This window comes from Hippopotamus amphibius, chromosome 12 (genome assembly GCF_030028045.1).
Source record: "Hippopotamus amphibius kiboko isolate mHipAmp2 chromosome 12, mHipAmp2.hap2, whole genome shotgun sequence".
Classification (NCBI taxonomy): Eukaryota; Metazoa; Chordata; class Mammalia; order Artiodactyla; family Hippopotamidae; genus Hippopotamus; species Hippopotamus amphibius.
Window position 1 is genome coordinate 68718375 of NC_080197.1, and position 16778 is coordinate 68735152.

General features: G+C 34.3%; 1 protein-coding gene across 4 annotated transcripts in view; it reads right to left on the reverse strand.

Annotated features, from left to right (window-relative positions):
* ATF7IP (activating transcription factor 7 interacting protein) overlaps positions 1 to 16778 on the reverse strand; it is a 179999-nt gene that overhangs the window by 120204 nt on the left and 43017 nt on the right. For all 4 annotated transcript variants that reach the window (XM_057702205.1, XM_057702207.1, XM_057702206.1 and 1 more), the window contains exon 2: positions 3680 to 5244. In XM_057702205.1, coding sequence (XP_057558188.1) covers positions 3680 to 5244 — 1565 coding nt within the window. The remainder of the gene's footprint in view (positions 1 to 3679; positions 5245 to 16778) is intronic.

Below are 16778 nucleotides of genomic sequence, written 5' to 3' on the forward strand. Positions count from 1 at the left end.
AACAATGTACAGGAATATGAGTTCCCTAAAGAAAATCTAAATATACAAGACGTAGTTGAATATAAACGGGCTGAGATAATAAAGAATTTTAGCTGAACACATTAAATAGTGAAAACAAATTATCAATAAATTTTAATTATCTAAACCATGGCAATTCTATCACTATGAACCTAAAGCAAAATTAGACAGAAATCTTAATTTCTATTCCCACGCAACTATCTTCATTAGCATTTATGTTTAATTTATCTTAAGGATCCAATGAAAAGGGAAAACCAATCATATTTTTAAAATCTGAAATAGTATTTCGAAGGAAATTATGTCAGAACTTAGTGTAAAATCTTATTTACTCAAACAGATTTTTCTCCTCAAAAATATTAAGAAATAACAATGTTTAAAAAAAAAAAAAGGCAAGTAGAGAAGAGCCCTCCCTCTCATTTCTCCATAAGAAACAAAACGAGAAGGGCCAAAAGGGAAGAAAAATAGAGAATGCAGTAGGCTGAAAGCTAAGGAGAATGTCAAGAGGGAGGAATTGTTATTAAGAGGTCATCTAAGCATGAGAGAATAAAGACAAAAAAAGGATGCCCCTGAATTTAATATGAGCATTAAATGTCACTCCACTGAGAACAATTAGGAAGGAGGCTGGGAATGTGGAAATCACAATTCAATTAAGTTAAAGAGTAAATAGGAGGAGATTAAACTGTGCTAGCTTTGTTAACATAACTTGAAGAATGGCACTGAGAGGAAAGATGGAACAGTAGCTAGAGGAGAGTATATGGTATGAAGAGCATATGGAAGGTTTAACTAATGTGTGTACCTCTTCTAGTGTTGTTTGAAGGTTCCCAGAGAAAAACTTACTTTCCTAGCCTTCTTAAACAGATTATGATTTTAAACATTTAGTGAGTTTTAGGTAGTATATAGTACTATCCAACAGTATGACAGTGTCCTCAGGCCTACTAAGGAATAACTGGGATAATTTTTTAGGTCTTTCATCTATCTTTGTAAACCTAAAATAGCTTTTCTATTTGTTTTCTGATATCTTTTATTATTTTTTGTTGCTGCTCATATCCACCATAACTGCTATATTTAAAACAAATTTGCTAAAGAAGTGTTTGAAATAACAGGTTTATGTTTTCCTACTAGTACAGCACATAAATGTTAGTACTTAGAGGGAAAAGCCAGACTTTTCTGTGTTCTGAAAACATTAAATATTAGTCAAGAATAAAGAATCTGAAGAATGTAACACCTCAAGAGATGAACAGCAACAAATATGACATGTAACGGATTCCACTACCATATAAAGAGAACAAAGAACAGTTTAAGAACCAATGAAGAAACAATACTTCAACCTACAATATAGAAAATTTCCCTTGGGTCAGGGGACAGAAAATAATAGTTCAGTTATCAGCTAAGAAATTAAATCTATCACTAAACTTACTCTGTTAACAGCATATAATCAAAGTCTAAAAGGAGGTAAAAATAAACCCAACTCTGAATTTTCAAAGTATGCAGTAGAGATGGCTTAATATTCATCTTTCTGCATTTAACAGCATTGTATGGGAGGGATGGTCTCCAATATCCGAGATTCTGACATAAAGGTAAAATGTATAAACTCATTAAATAAACTTCAATTTGCTATGACCTTCTTATACACACTACCAAAAGATTTTTTAAAGGACTTACCCCAACACTACTCTCTATATACTTACTGAAAAATGAGTGAAGTTCACCCTAAATATTGTTACCTGTCTTTCCAAAATGTAAATTTCACTATGTTATTCTTCTCTGCTTGAAATCATTCAACAGTTCCCCAGTGCTACTATGTTTTAGCATTGTAAGCAAGGTCCTCCCTAACACACCTCTCTTATATTACCAATTATTTAATTAATTCTACAAACATTTACTGAGCACTAACTGTGACCCAAGCATTATTTTGGCCTGATTATGATGACCCAAAGCAGGGATGATAGCAGTGAAGATGGTTAAGAAGAGACTATATTCTAGATCTATTCTGAAGATAGCGCCAACAGGATTTCCTGACAGAATGGATATGGAATATAAATGAAAAAAATAAGAATGGCTCCAAGATTTTTGGCCTGAGCAAGTAGTGTGGAGCTGCAATTAAAAGAGATTATCTTCATAAAACCCTATGTTACATAGAAAATGAAAGGAAAGTGCTTCCCTGAATACATCTATATTCTCATAAAGTTACTCTCCTCTAAACTCCCAGTATGCCAATTTAATATTACTACTGTATTTACCACTTTGTTATTTAATGGCCTGCGATTTAATTCTTGTCAGAATCCTCAGGGCAAGTAATAAATTTTATCTTTAAATCCCCAAGCCAAGAAAGCTTGGCTTTTCTATACATACAGTTTTAATAAATAAATGGGGACTTCCCTGGTGGTCCAGTGGTTAAGATTCCATGCTTCCAATGCAGAGGGCGTGGGCATGATCCCCACTCAGGGAGCTAAGATTCCACATGCTATGCGGTGCAGCCAAAATAAGTAAATAAACAAATAATAATAATAATAATAAATGAATGCTCTTTGGAAATGAAGTCATCTTTTAATAAGAAAAAGTTTCTATCTCCAAAAGTGGGTATGATATGTTGGGGGGGAGAGGGGGAATCCTCTGTATCTTCTAGGCCTGCCTTTTTTTTCCCTAGAAAAAATAGCTAGAAACCTATTCATACCAGTCTGAAAGTTAACTGAGAAAGTTTCACATAGGAATGATCTTTGAGTCTGACCATGAAAGCAAAGTAGGATTTTTCTCATTCTCTCCTTTTTTTCTAGGAATAATAAAAGAGATGGGAAAGATAGGCATTGACCAAATCATGAAGTTTATACAAGTTTATACTTTTATATAAGGAGTTTTAAATTACAATAAAAGTATTGGGTCGGCCAAAAAGTTCATTCGGTTTTAAGTAAAAATAAAGGACACATTTTTCATTTTCACCAAGAATTTTATTCACTAACTGAATTAACTTTTTGGCCAACCCAATAATAGGGGATCTAATGAAACAGAGTTAACACAATCAAATAAGAGATTTAAGTTACTGAGAGATCATTCAGAAAATGAGGGGAGTACATTAGGTAGAATCAAGAAGGCTTAGGAAGCAAATGGATAAAGTCTTTATCAAACACATAATTAGGCCTCTAGGTTTTTGGCTTCCAGCAATGGTGGTGTCATTTCCTGAACAAAGAATATTAAAGGAATCAGATTTCAGCTGGAAAATTAATTGTAAAATGGAATTTGTTATACATAAAGCAAATAAATTAAACTAGTAGGCTTTTAGATTCAAAGTTATTTGGTTGGTAAGTGATAACACAAACAATTGCTAAGATTTTGAACAATAATATACTGGAAATTATTATATCATAGTGTTATATTGGCCCATCTTATCTCTATTCCCAGTCCATGAGCCCCTTACAGGCAAATGCAAAATTTTCTATGTGTTTTATCTCCCTTCTCAGCACTTCACACAATGCTGCTCTCGTAGTGGGTCTCTATAATTCTAAATTCTGTGAAGTTAAGAACCTATGAAGTTAAGAGATCATTCTAGTCACCTTTATTCTCAACCTTCTCTGTAACTAGAAGAAATTTAAACTTTATGGGAATGTTTTACTAAGCAGTTTATTAAAGCTAATCAAAATCTTTAAAATTTAAATAATATGCTAACCTGGAGAGCATGTCTCATTTTGTGATGTAACTTCAGATTCATCCTTTTCACCCGAAATATCCTCTTCATCAGAGAGGACCAAAAAAGCTTCTTTTGGCAAACTCTCACTACTTTCTTGTTTAGATGGTGAACCAAAAGAACCTTCCATCTTTTCTTCCAAATCTGGATTTGTCTCATCAATTGGGAGGAGAGAAGCTTTAGAAAAGCAAGTAAGTTCATCTTCAGCAGGTGCAAGCTTTTCCAAAATAGGAATAATTTCATCTGTCTCCATAGAATCTGTATTTTCTAAGATATTCTCATTTTTGTCATCTTTTATAACATTTTCACTAATGGTTTCTGCAAGGTCTGCAGAATTTTCTTCTTCATTGTTTTCACTTTGGTCAATCTCCATACTGCTAGATATAGCCTCCTCTCCAAGAGCAGATTCTGTGATAGTATCTTCTTCTACCTTTTTTATAGGAGACCGATCTGAACAAATAATTGTATCATCTGTTTCTAGAGCTTCTGCATCAGCATCAATATTACTATCAGCTTTATTTTTCTCATCAAATGGGAAAATTTGATCTAACTTTTCATCATCTCCATTTTTTTCAAGAAAATCATCACCTTTATTGCTACTAGGCTCTGTACTATCAGTTTCAGGAACTGGTTCACAAACTGGTACAGAACTTGATTCAAAGGTGGCATCAAAGACTGATTCAGAAGTCGGTTCATCAGAAGTTGGTTCATCAGAGGGTGGATCACCAGAGGCTAAATCACCAGAAGCTGGATCACCAGAAGCCAGATCACCAGAGCCTGGATCATCAGAGGCCAGTGATTCTGAGGCAAGATCACCAGAGGCTGGATCATTAGATGCTGAATCACTGGAGACCAGTTCAGTGGAGACTGATTCACCAGGGAGCAGTTCACCAGGGACTGGTTCACCAGGGACTGGTTCACTGGAGACCAGTTCATCAGAGACTGGCTCACTGGAGACTGGTTCACTGGAGACCATTTCACTGGAGACCAGTTCACCAGAGGCAAGATCACCAGAAACAGGATCGACAGAAGCAGGATCAACAGAGGTGGGATCACCAGAGGTTACTGATTCAGAGGGCAGGTCTCCAGATGCAGAATCTCCAGACACCAGACCTCCAGTAGCTAGATCACCAGAGGCTGTATCACCAGAATATGGTTCAGCAGTCAGTTTGGAGACCAGTTCAGGAGTTACATTATTAGGAGACAAAGGTTCACACTTTAAACCATCATCTTGCTTGTTTTTCACATTAACATTTAAGGTACAGGGTGTTTCCTTCCATTCTGATTTACTTTTTTCGGGGTCAAAACAAAGCTCTTCAATGCCATTCACCTCTTCCTTGTCATTAATAAAATCCATATTTTCCAAAGGTGAGGTTGGGTCCAAATCTCCATTTTCATGATTGCCATTTAACAGCTTGACATCAGTTTTCAATAGTTCTTCTTTGACCTTGTACACTGCTTCAAGTTGCTGACGATCACTCACTCTCATTGTTTTTCGAGCCTTAAAGACTTTCTTCTGAGGTTCTTCCATACTATCCATTTTGAATCTTTAAAAAAAGAAAGAAAAATAGAGTTTAACAATTGAAACTGAAGCCACCTGATCTTATAAACAAGCAGAACTTTATGTAATTTTGAAATAATTACATATAGAAAATATAATAATCCTTGCCGTATGTTAATTTTTATATTTGTTTAATTTATATAACATAAAATTGATAACAGATACAGTTCACAGGAGATCAACCACCAGGCAGTATTAGGAAAAATGTGACTAATTTCTAGTCTTCATTCTCAGTAAGCTAATGGATTCAGAGTTTGGATGAGATAGCATTAAAAAAGCTATTGAAGTAAAAACTAGTTGTCAAAGGAAAAATAAAAGTATAAGAGAACAAAAGCAGTAGGGGAATGAGAGAGAGGTATAGAGATAAGGGGAAAAAAGAAGGAGAATTAAGGAACATAAGGAAAGATTACATTTGCAACCAGGCATATCTACATCAACAGCTGTAAACATATTAATAAGAGATTACTATCAAGAAAGTGAAAAGACAACTCACAATAGAAGGAAATACAGTTGACCCTTGAACAACAGAGGTTTGAAATTCACAGGTCCTCTTAAACTTGGAATTTTTTCAATAAATACATACAACGATACTACATGATCCATGATTGGTTTAACCTGCAGATACGAAGGGCCAACTATAAAGTTATACAAAGATTTTCAACTATGCAGAGGGTTGGCACCCCTAGCCCCCAAATTTTTCATGAGTCAACTGTATTTGCAAATACAGTAAAACCTTGGATTGTGAGTAACTTGTTCTGAGAGTGTTCCACAAGACAAGCAAACATTTCTAATAAATTTTAACTTGATAAATGAGCGATGTCTTGCAATATGAGTAGTACGTGACGCTGAACATCATACGATCACAACTAAGCCAATGGAGCTGACCGCTGATGAACTGATGGTTCTGCATCTCGAGCAACAGCAAGAGGTTATGGGAGAGATCTTGTCTGCAGACGAGGAGGACAAAAAGGCGGAGGAATCCCTCACTTCAAATGAGATTAGGGAGATGTGTAAAATGTGGGAAACAGTGCAAAATTTTGTAGAAAAGCACCACCCGAATAAGGCTGTAGCAGTGCGAGCAATGAATCTGTTTAATGACAATGCAATGTCACATTTCCACGAAATCCTTAAAAGAAGGCAAAATCAAGTGTCATTGGATAGGTTCCTTGCTAAAGCTGCATGAAAAGAAAAAGATTCCAGTGAGTCAATAGATAGCAGTGATTCCGTTAGTAATAGTGAAAGTCGTCCTACACAATAACCCTCCTCTCTCTTGTCTCCCTCACACCAGCCACGAAGGTTTTAAAAGGTAAGTGCAAGTTAATTTGTTTATTTTTCTTTATATTTTGTATTTTCTTTATTATTTTGTATTATATTACTGTATTGTAATCATTTTTATATGGATATTTTTGGGTTGTGCAACGAATCATCTGAGTTTCCATTACTTCTTAGGGGGAAATTCACTTTGATATACAAGTGTTTTGGATTACAAGCATGTTTCCAGAACGAATTATGCTCACAAACTGATGTTTTACTGTATATGATTTGCAAATAATGTATCTGATAACAGTCTTGCATCTAGAAATTATAAAATATTGTTGCAATTGAAAAATAACAACAAAAAAATCCAATTTAAAAATGGGGTTGTACAGTGGAAACTAACAAAACATTGTAAACCAATTATACTCCAACAAAGATGTATAAAAAATATAATTTAATTAAAAAAATGGGCAAAGGACTTGAATAGACATTTCTCTAAAAGATACACAAATAAAAAAAGATAAAAAAAAAAAGAAAAAAAAAGATACACAAATAGCCAATAAGCAATAAACATGAAAAGATACTCAACATCATTTAGCCACCAAAGAAATGCAAATGAAAACCAAAATGAGATAACACCTCACACACACCAGGATGGCTATACCAAAGAAAATACTGAGTGTTGGCAAGAATGTAGGCAAACTGAAACTCTCCTACAATGGCAGTGGGATTGTAAAACGGTGCAGCTGCTTTGGAAAAACAGTGTGGCAGTTTCTCAACATGCTAAACATTAATCATTAATTTTTAATCTTTCCCCTTTTTTTGGTAATATATGCAGGTAAAGCTATAAATTTCCCTCCAAGTGCTGCTTTAGCTGCATCTCACATTTTAATGTCATATTTTTATTGTTGTTCTATTAAAATATTTTCTAATTTTCATTGTAATTTCTTCTTTCATGTGTGTTATTTAAAAGTATGTTTCTTTAAAAGGTAATACATTATGGCCCTGTGAAGCTCATTAAAAAAATACAAGGTCAACTTCATATTAAAAAATCAAGCAATACAGATTTATGAGTGAGTCACAAAGCTTTATGGCTTTATTTTAATTAAAGCCCAACCAAGATGTCCACTTGATAAAAAATATATAAGAGCCCTAAGCCCTAATTCCTCAAATTGTGAGCTTATTTGAATAGGGTCTTTGCAGAGATAATCAAGTTAAAATATGGTCTTTAGGGTGGGCCTTTATTCTGTATGATTAGTGTCCTTATAAAAAGGGAAAAATCTGGACACAGACACACACATGGGAGAACACTGTGAAAACGAGTTAATCAGCCACAAGCCACAGCTAGGAGAGAAGTGTGGAACAGATCCTTCCTTAGCTTCCTCAGTGGGTGCATGGCTCTGTCAACACCTTGATTTCAGACTTCTAACTTTCAGAAATGTAAGACAATACATTTATGTTAGTTAAGAAAAAAAAATTTTTTCAAGCATAGAGGGTAAAAAGAAGCAACAGATCATCTCCAGAGACAAAGAATACTCATTCACTTGACAAAATTCAACCCTGACTCATAATTAAACTCTCAGAAATTTAATAGAAGGAAACAACTCAAATCTAATAAAGATTATCTACAAAGAAAACTGCAGATATCATACTTAATGGTAAAATAAGATCAGAACTAAGATAAGGATGTTCCCTCTCAGTGTTTCTCTGTTAACATCTGGCCAGTGCAGTAAGGCAAACAAAATATTTGGTCCAAGAGAAAGACAATGTTGCCAGTCTACAGTGGAATAAAACAAACATCCTTTAAAGACTAAGATATACAGGAATTAAGAATATTAATTTTACATTGGATATTCACTTAACATCACTATTATCAGTAGGAATGATATTAGGATATACTTGCTTTGGTTGGAGAAGGGAAAAAAGTAGCCTCTAAAGTCTGGGAACTTATCTAAGGCTCAAGCCTCAGTGTTATTATAAACTGATATGATGCTTATAGCTAAGCCATGTTGGACATAAAATGATCTCAACATTCAAATTAGACAAGGTCACTGTGCAACCCAGCAACCCATAAAATACTAAACACCTTCCTCTCTGACTAAATAAGTGATAGCTACACTTTTTTATCAACTGTAGCTTTATCCTCACCGTAGTCTGTCCTCCCAACAGATATCAGCTACTGAGATAACTAAACATAGAATTGCCCCTGCTTTCTGATAGCACCTAATCCAAAGTAAGGCTCTACTGCCTCAAACCCTCCCCCCCAAAATCCAGCCTATACTATAACTAAATCCTTTACCAGGTTTTTTTCTAACATCCTCCTACTGATATGCCTCACTATTTCCCCAATGTAAGCATTCGCTCTCACTGAAACAAATAATAAACCCAACTTCTTAAGTTACAGGTGTGTTCCTTGTGTTCCATTGTTCCTCTAGCTGAAAGGCATAAAACTATGGCCCAGCCTATTTGCTGGAGGCCAATAAAGCTTGAAAACCAACCACTTTGTCACAGCACTTCCAGACTGTGGTATAAAATCTGCATTAATTCTCTTACTTTAAGCTAAGTACTTATATTTCTTAGTCTTTCTAGGCTTTTAATTCAAATTATGGAGCCGAGTAAAACAATTTACAAAAATTACCGTAAAGTTGAGAAGACACGTCAATATGAAATTCTCATAGGCACTATTTTAAGAGTTATTAACTGCAGCTAAAATTTTAACTTCAAAATTTTTCCTACCTACCATCCATTCAAAACTTATACTATCTGAAAAAATTTCTGCAAAGATACAATGCAAAGTTTGTAGTCACTTTTCCTTGCTGACTCCTAACATGCAAAATGATTAAGTTTACAGTAGAAGGAATATGGTCACCCATTAAATATTTTCAAATACTGAACTGCAATTCTTTAAGACTTTGACCTCATAACAGCCACATTTTTCAACTATTATATGCATAACTGGCAGTTACTGCCAGATGCATTAAAAGCAAACATTCCCCTTCAAAAAAAAAAGCGTACTTTCATAATTCTTAGTAATCCCATTAAGAACATGAATTCTGCAAGCAGAAACATGGATCTGCATTCTAGCTCTCCCAGGTACTTACTATGTAACACAGGGCAAGTTATCTAGCATTTCAATGTTTAGTTTCAGCCACATTAAAAAGGGAATATCAGTATCTGACACAGAGGTTGTAGTAATGCTTAAATGAGATTCTATACATTAAGCACTTAGAAGGTAGTCAGCGCTCAGTATATGTTATTATCATAATTGTCTATGTATATTCAGAATGGTTTTAGGCATAAACTGGAGAATCTAAAGCAAATTTCTCTTAAATACTTTTGGTATTTTGTATATGAATTAGAAAATCCAACATGCAAACATCACGTTCAGTGTTAACTGCCTCCACCAAGTAACAATTAATAAAAATAAACGTTATTGAAGCAAGCTGATTTTATCAACAAAACTGCCCTTCAATTCAGTAAAATAAAGGACTACCTATACAAAGAATTACAGAATAACTACCATCTACACCCACAAGGGCGCACACTACTGCCATTTACAAGATTTTTTATGAGTTCTAAGTATAATGAATAACAGACAGCAATAAGGAAATAGCATGAACAACCAGTTCAAACTAGTTCAGCCATATCTATGCAAACCAATCAGCAGTAAGGTTTTAAAAATCTATTTTGCATAAGCAATGTATATTTAAGAAAGTCACACCTTAGAGAAGGGTGTGTTACCTGCAAATAAGTCTCCATGACTGTATTACCAGAACAAAACATTTCTAAAGATCATTTTAAATACCATCATCTGGAACTGAGCTGCCATTCACAAAACTATTCCCCAAAAGAAATACTACTTTTTTAGGTGGCAACACTAGAATCGAAGCTCTCACAAGACTGTAATTTATTTTCACAGGAAAAAGCATTTGTATTTTACAGTAGAAAACGTCTGCCATATCTAGAAGTAAATGTGTAAAACGTGATGAACTACTTTCTCCTGAAAACATTTTTTTCATGAGGAAGATACTAAGAAAAAAATGTTTTTAAGTCCTTACTTTATATATTCAGATTCAAGAACTCTGGGGAAACACCACCACTTTAAAAACAACAACAGCAACAAAACAACAACAAATTTTTTTTTCTACTGCATTAACAAGGATTTCACCTTTACTTAAGGAATTTATATTTAAACATCCACAAAGGGTGTGTTACCTGCAAATAAGTCTCTATGCCTTGGAATTTTTTTTTTCAAATTTGGGGTATATTATTTTTAAGGAAAGCCCAGTAAGCCTCCTCTTCTTTAAGTGAAACCATTATTTTCTTCTCTGCTTCATCCCCCTCCACCCACTCCTTTCACACTCTTCTTTCTAGCAAAGAGATTATAGCTATGAGACAACAAAAGGAAGCATAACCAAAAACTGTAATATCTTAGCCTACAATCTGCCTGCTCAAAAAGCTCAAGAATTTAAGTGGCTGTTTAAGAGCTGCTCACAAACTCAGCCAATCAGTAGCCAGCATTCTGATTCCTGCCCAGCAACAGGAGACAGACAATAAGGTCAGAAAAACATAGTTAAAACCTGGATTCTCAACACTTCAGTGAGGTTCTTTGTCTGATAAAAGTAATCTAGAACATAATTGCATAAAATTCTAAATCCATAATATACATTAAAAATACCACATAAATAAATTAAAATAAGATAAACGGTATAAATCTTATTTTCATTTAAAGAATGTTTCCAGAAATATAAACCCATTCCCTATCTGGGAAATGAGTCAAACATGGACAATTCATAACAAGAATATACTTTTCTGCACAGTGGGTTAGAATCTGCATAATTCAAATGTAAATTTCTTTTTAAAATTCCATAGTCCTTAATGTTTATAAAACATTTATACTAAAAATCCTGCAAAATCTTAAATCTAAATAACAAGGTTATTTTCTTACCCCCCCATCTCTATTGTTATAGATTTCCAATTCCAAAAATTAATTGTATTCTGGACCCAAAGGTTTACTATGGATAGCATTATAAGGTGTTTTGTTGTCTACTGCACTAAACTGACTTAGTTTGACGCATCTATTGAAATTAAAATGTGATTCTTGATAACCTGTATTAAGTGCTGTAAGTACAATTACTATATTCTTTTCTCCTTAACTGCCCTTGGCAGCAGGTTACAAAAAGGTTATAAGCTCTCCCCTTTTGAAAAAATAAAACAAATGTGTATATTACATAATAAATATTCATGTAAAGTCAAGGGAAATTTTTCCTATATTACATCATTCTACAGTCCTTTAAACGTAAAATTATAAAATAAAAATAGGAAATCTGTCATCAGAATATTTTTTCTCAAATTCACTACCTATCAAATTTTCTTAGTAATAAACAAGTTTTTAAAATAAACCTCATTTTCTTCTCCTTCAATTACAGATGAACCTTGTAATTTTTCCAACATACCCAAGAGGGAGCTTGCTGCAGCCATACTCTTAGTTTATATAATCTCCCCACAGGAAAAATAAATCAGCAGCTGCTTGAATGCTTCAGTCCTGTGAGAGAACTGAAATTCACTGTCTGATTGGCTCAAAGCCGTAGTTGCCTAAACCAATCAGACATCAGCATCACGTACCTTGCCCGGCAACAAGGGAAGCAGATGAGGGCAAGTGCTCTCCCAAGAATCCAAACGGTGTGAAATTAAAGGTGAACGATGAAATTGACACATATTCATAATATACCCCCAGATTCTTTGTTTCAATAACAGGTCTATGGTAGGGTTTTTCTGATTAAATAAACAAGGATCTATACGACTGTTTTCCAAGAACTGCCTTAACTAACAAAACAATAGTAAGTACCAGGACTGTTGGGCCAAAAAGGCGCCCAGACACACACAAACACTATATTAATTCAAAGTATGGATACTTGATGAAGTATATTTAAAAATAAAACTTTAGCAAAAACTTGCAAAACGTTAAGCAAAGCCACTTAAGTGGACTCGACACTTCTATCTTTGACATAGGTATTCCAATTAAATTCATGCTGTTAACTGACTTTACTATAATGTTATTCTGAATAATGAGATGCTGAAAATAATTTTTATTCAGATTTGAGTTTCTGTTAAATGGCTTAATAAACATTAGTCAATAGGCTTCACTAAAAATGGCTTACTTTTAAATAATCACTTTATGTCGAAGATTCCTAGCCTCTGTAGAAATGCAACTCTGCTGCTGAGTTCTTTAAGAATCCCATTCTCAGTTAAGAACTGTGTGATTTTACTTCGCATTCCTAAATTTTACTTGAAAATTCTGCAATAGTCTTGGACATAAAACCATAAAGAATAATCAGTGTGTTGCACAGTAAATGTTAATAATCTGCATACTGTTTACTGCCCATTAATGAAGACTGGTGAAACTGCTAGTGCAGTGATTCATCCTCTTTATACTTATTGCTCAAATTTAGTATACAGACTTTCTAAATTTTTATCTTAAATACTGGATATCTTGTCATCTCTGACAGTAATTATTTTTCTAAAACTGTAGTAAAACAAAACCGCCACTTCTGTTAAAAATCCCATAAAAATTTTCATCTTGTTTCCAAACTTCTCTCTCCCAATCACTCACAAAGCACTGTCAATATTTACTTAAGAATCCTGAGTCCCTTATAGTTCACAGTTCCTCAGTTCTACTATGCTATGGTTCTTCTCTCAAATGCATAAAAATCACTGTCAATAGCTGTCCTACCACACTTTTAAAAAACTAATTGCTGAAATCTGTTCCTTACCTAATACTCACAAGTTCAGTAAGGTATTAAATGTTCATAATATTTGATGCAACAAATAACCCCTTCTGCCTGTCATCAACCTAATGACATCATCTGGGATATCAAAATGTGTAATGGAATATCCCCTAACTAAATGTTTAAAAGTAATCAGCAACTAAGGAAACAGGGAGTTTGCTTTACCAGCAATTGCTTGGGCAAAGCCGAAGCAAATCAATATTGGTTATGCACATCAAACCAGAATGGTCACTACAGTCTAACTTGTTGTATTCATTGATATATGGATCTTTTGAGAAATTCTAAGGTAGTCTACATGAAAAAAAATGCAAGATACCTTAAAATCACTTCTCCAAGTGCATTTTGGGGATCATTCTGTTATATAGGCAAAGTGAAATTAACTGACCTGATCCAACAAATGCAATTTTAGAACACACTTATCAAATTACACCCACTTAGAAAATTAGCCAGTTATCCATCAGGGCCCTACCCACTAGCTTATCCCACTCACCAAACTCCAACAGCACCTAAGCAGCAATGAGTAGTTACAGAAGGCCATGTATTTTATTTCCTCAAGAATTTAAGAAGTACTTATCCAAAATTTTTCACACTTTATTTGGATGAATTAAAACACCCAGAATGATTTAGGACAAGTTGAAAGATGTAAATCCTTCAAATGCCAGGAAATAGCTCTTACTTTTCTTATTGACCCAACCTAAGGAGAAAGATTGGAGAGCTTGCTTTCTGTGTCAGTCAGCTTTCACTAGGTAATAATGCAATAAGAAAAAAAAAATTTATTGACTAATAACTAAGATTCTTCATTCTAGGTCATAGGCTGAAGAAGCAGCAACTGTTCCCCACCCCCTGCAATTCTAGGTCTTGTGGCAGAGAGAAACGACCACAATGACAGAATCATACAATGGTTTTTAAAGCTTTTTCTTCGACAAAGTATGCACCACTTTCACTCGCAGTCCATTGGCTAGAGCCAAGTTAGACATTAAGAGGGCAGAGAAGAAAAAAGACTCTCATGGAGAAATACTTCATGTCACATAGCAAAAGGCAGGGATATACAATCTTACCAGAAAAAGAGTAACAGTCAACTATATAATCTACCACACCTCAAAAATACATAATTATAAAAACTTAGCACAACAAAGATTTCTAAACTAACAAAACTAAATCTACTCCATGTTCCAACATTAACATTACAGTTGTCATAGGATACATCACCTAAACTCTCTAGATTTCATGTCACTCAACTGTAAATCTGAGGAGGTTAGACCAGATGGTTGCCAAGTTCGATTCTAGCTCAGATTTTGTATTATTTTATGAATGTCTAGCTATACTGATGCTCTCTCAAAATTTATTTTTCATTATGAAATACAGTGAACATGCAGTAAGATATAAAGTCTATATAATGAACATACGTGCAGCCATTATCCAGATAAGAAATGAAAAACAAAGTCCTGTGTAACACTACAAGATAGCATGCTCCTCCTTCACCATCCCCAACTCCTTAACACAAAGATAAGCATAATCTTAAATTTGGTGTTTATTATTCCCAGGCATGCTTTATACTTTTTCTATATTATAAATTCCCCTTTTTATTAACGAAACAATACACCTTAGAGGGATAAAAAGGAACTGACACTTATCAACAGGTAATTATATGTCAGACCCTATACCAAGGCATATTCGTTTCCCATTTATTTAAGTGACAAGTTATACAAATTCAACTTTCCATCTGAATTAATACGTCAATAACCATGCCGCTATCATTCACTCTATTACGCAGATAATAATTAACTTAGTATGGTTAACAGACAACCAATTTCAGCTTGGAGTTGTTGTCATTGCATATGTACTCTTCTTATGTATTTCATCCTTTAAATTTTGCAACCATGGAGTGTTCTAGCGTTCAAAACGTTAAGCAATAAACTATACTGTATTTACCACAATTTTCTTCTCTATCTTTTTGAAAATGAAAAAGTCATTTAATACAATTGCTAAGGCCCAACCACACAGTAAATGAATTCTGACAGTACACATTCAATTTTACCACCCTGCAGACTGGTTCTTATAGGAGCTCCAACAGTACTACCAAGAGGTTCTTAAACATTCAAGAGTCTTTTTTAAAAGTAACTTTTTATTTAGTCATCCAAGTAAATAACAACAGAATTCACTCAACAAACCAGAGGGAATTTCCTCAATCTGATAAAGAGCATTTAAGAAAAACCCACAGCTAACATCATACTTAACAGTGAAAGACAGAAAGCTTTCACTCTAAGATCAGAAACAAGACAAAATGTCTGCTCTTACCACTTCTATTTGGCACTGACTAGAGGGTCTAGCCAGCACAATTAGGCAAGAAAATGAAATAAAGGTCATGCACCTTGAAAAGAAAAAAGTGAAACTACCTCAATTTGCAGATGATAAAATCCTGTACATAGAAAATCCTAAGGAATCCACTAAAAATTTTATTAGAACCAGTAAATGAGTTTAGCAGTTTGCAAGATATAAGATCAATATATTAAAAAATCTGTTGTACTCGTATACACTTGCAGTGAACAATTTAAGAATGAAACTAAGAAAACAATTCCATTTACAATAGCATCAACAATAAGTTTAACAAAAAGTACAAAACTTAATACTCTAAAAAACTACAAAACGTTGAAGAAATTAAAGACCTAAATAAACAGAAAGATACCATATACTCCTGAATGAAAAGTCTTAACATTAACATGTTACTACTCTCAAAACTGATCTACTGATTCAAGGCAAAGCCCTATCAAAATCTCAGCTATCTTCTTTGCTGAAATTGACAAGCTAATCCTAAAATTCATATGGAAGTGCAGAAACTCCAAACAGCCATAACAATCTTAGGGGGTAAAAAAAACAGTGAAGGACTCACGTCGCATTTTCAAAACTTACTGCAAAGCTACAGTAATCTTTACACTGTGGTACTACTAGCAAAAGGACAGACATGTAGAGCAATGGAACAGAACGGTCAGTCAAAAAATACACCCTCACATTTATGGTCAAATAATTTTTGACAAGGGTGCCAAGACCATCCAATGAGAACGAAAAGTTTTTTCAACAAATAGTGCAGGAACAACTGAACTGCCACATGCAAAAAATGCCTCTGGACCCTACCTCATACCACATATAAAAATTAACTCCAAATGGATCAAAGACCAAAATTTAAGAGCTAAAAAATTTTTAATCTTAAAAGAAGACATAGATATAAATCTACATGACCTTAGAATAATCAATGTTTTTTTTTGTTTTTTTGTTTTTGACATGAAAGTAGGATTTATTTATGGGCACGAGTAAGGAGGGGACAGCACCAAGGCTCTCATGGGTGCAGGGCCCACAATTTGTCCAGGGGGCCACGATCAGGGATGTATTTGACCCCACAGCCATCCGGGATGAGCTGCTTTTCTGCCACCATGTTTTCAAATTCATCCACATTAAACTTAGTAAATCCCCACTTCTT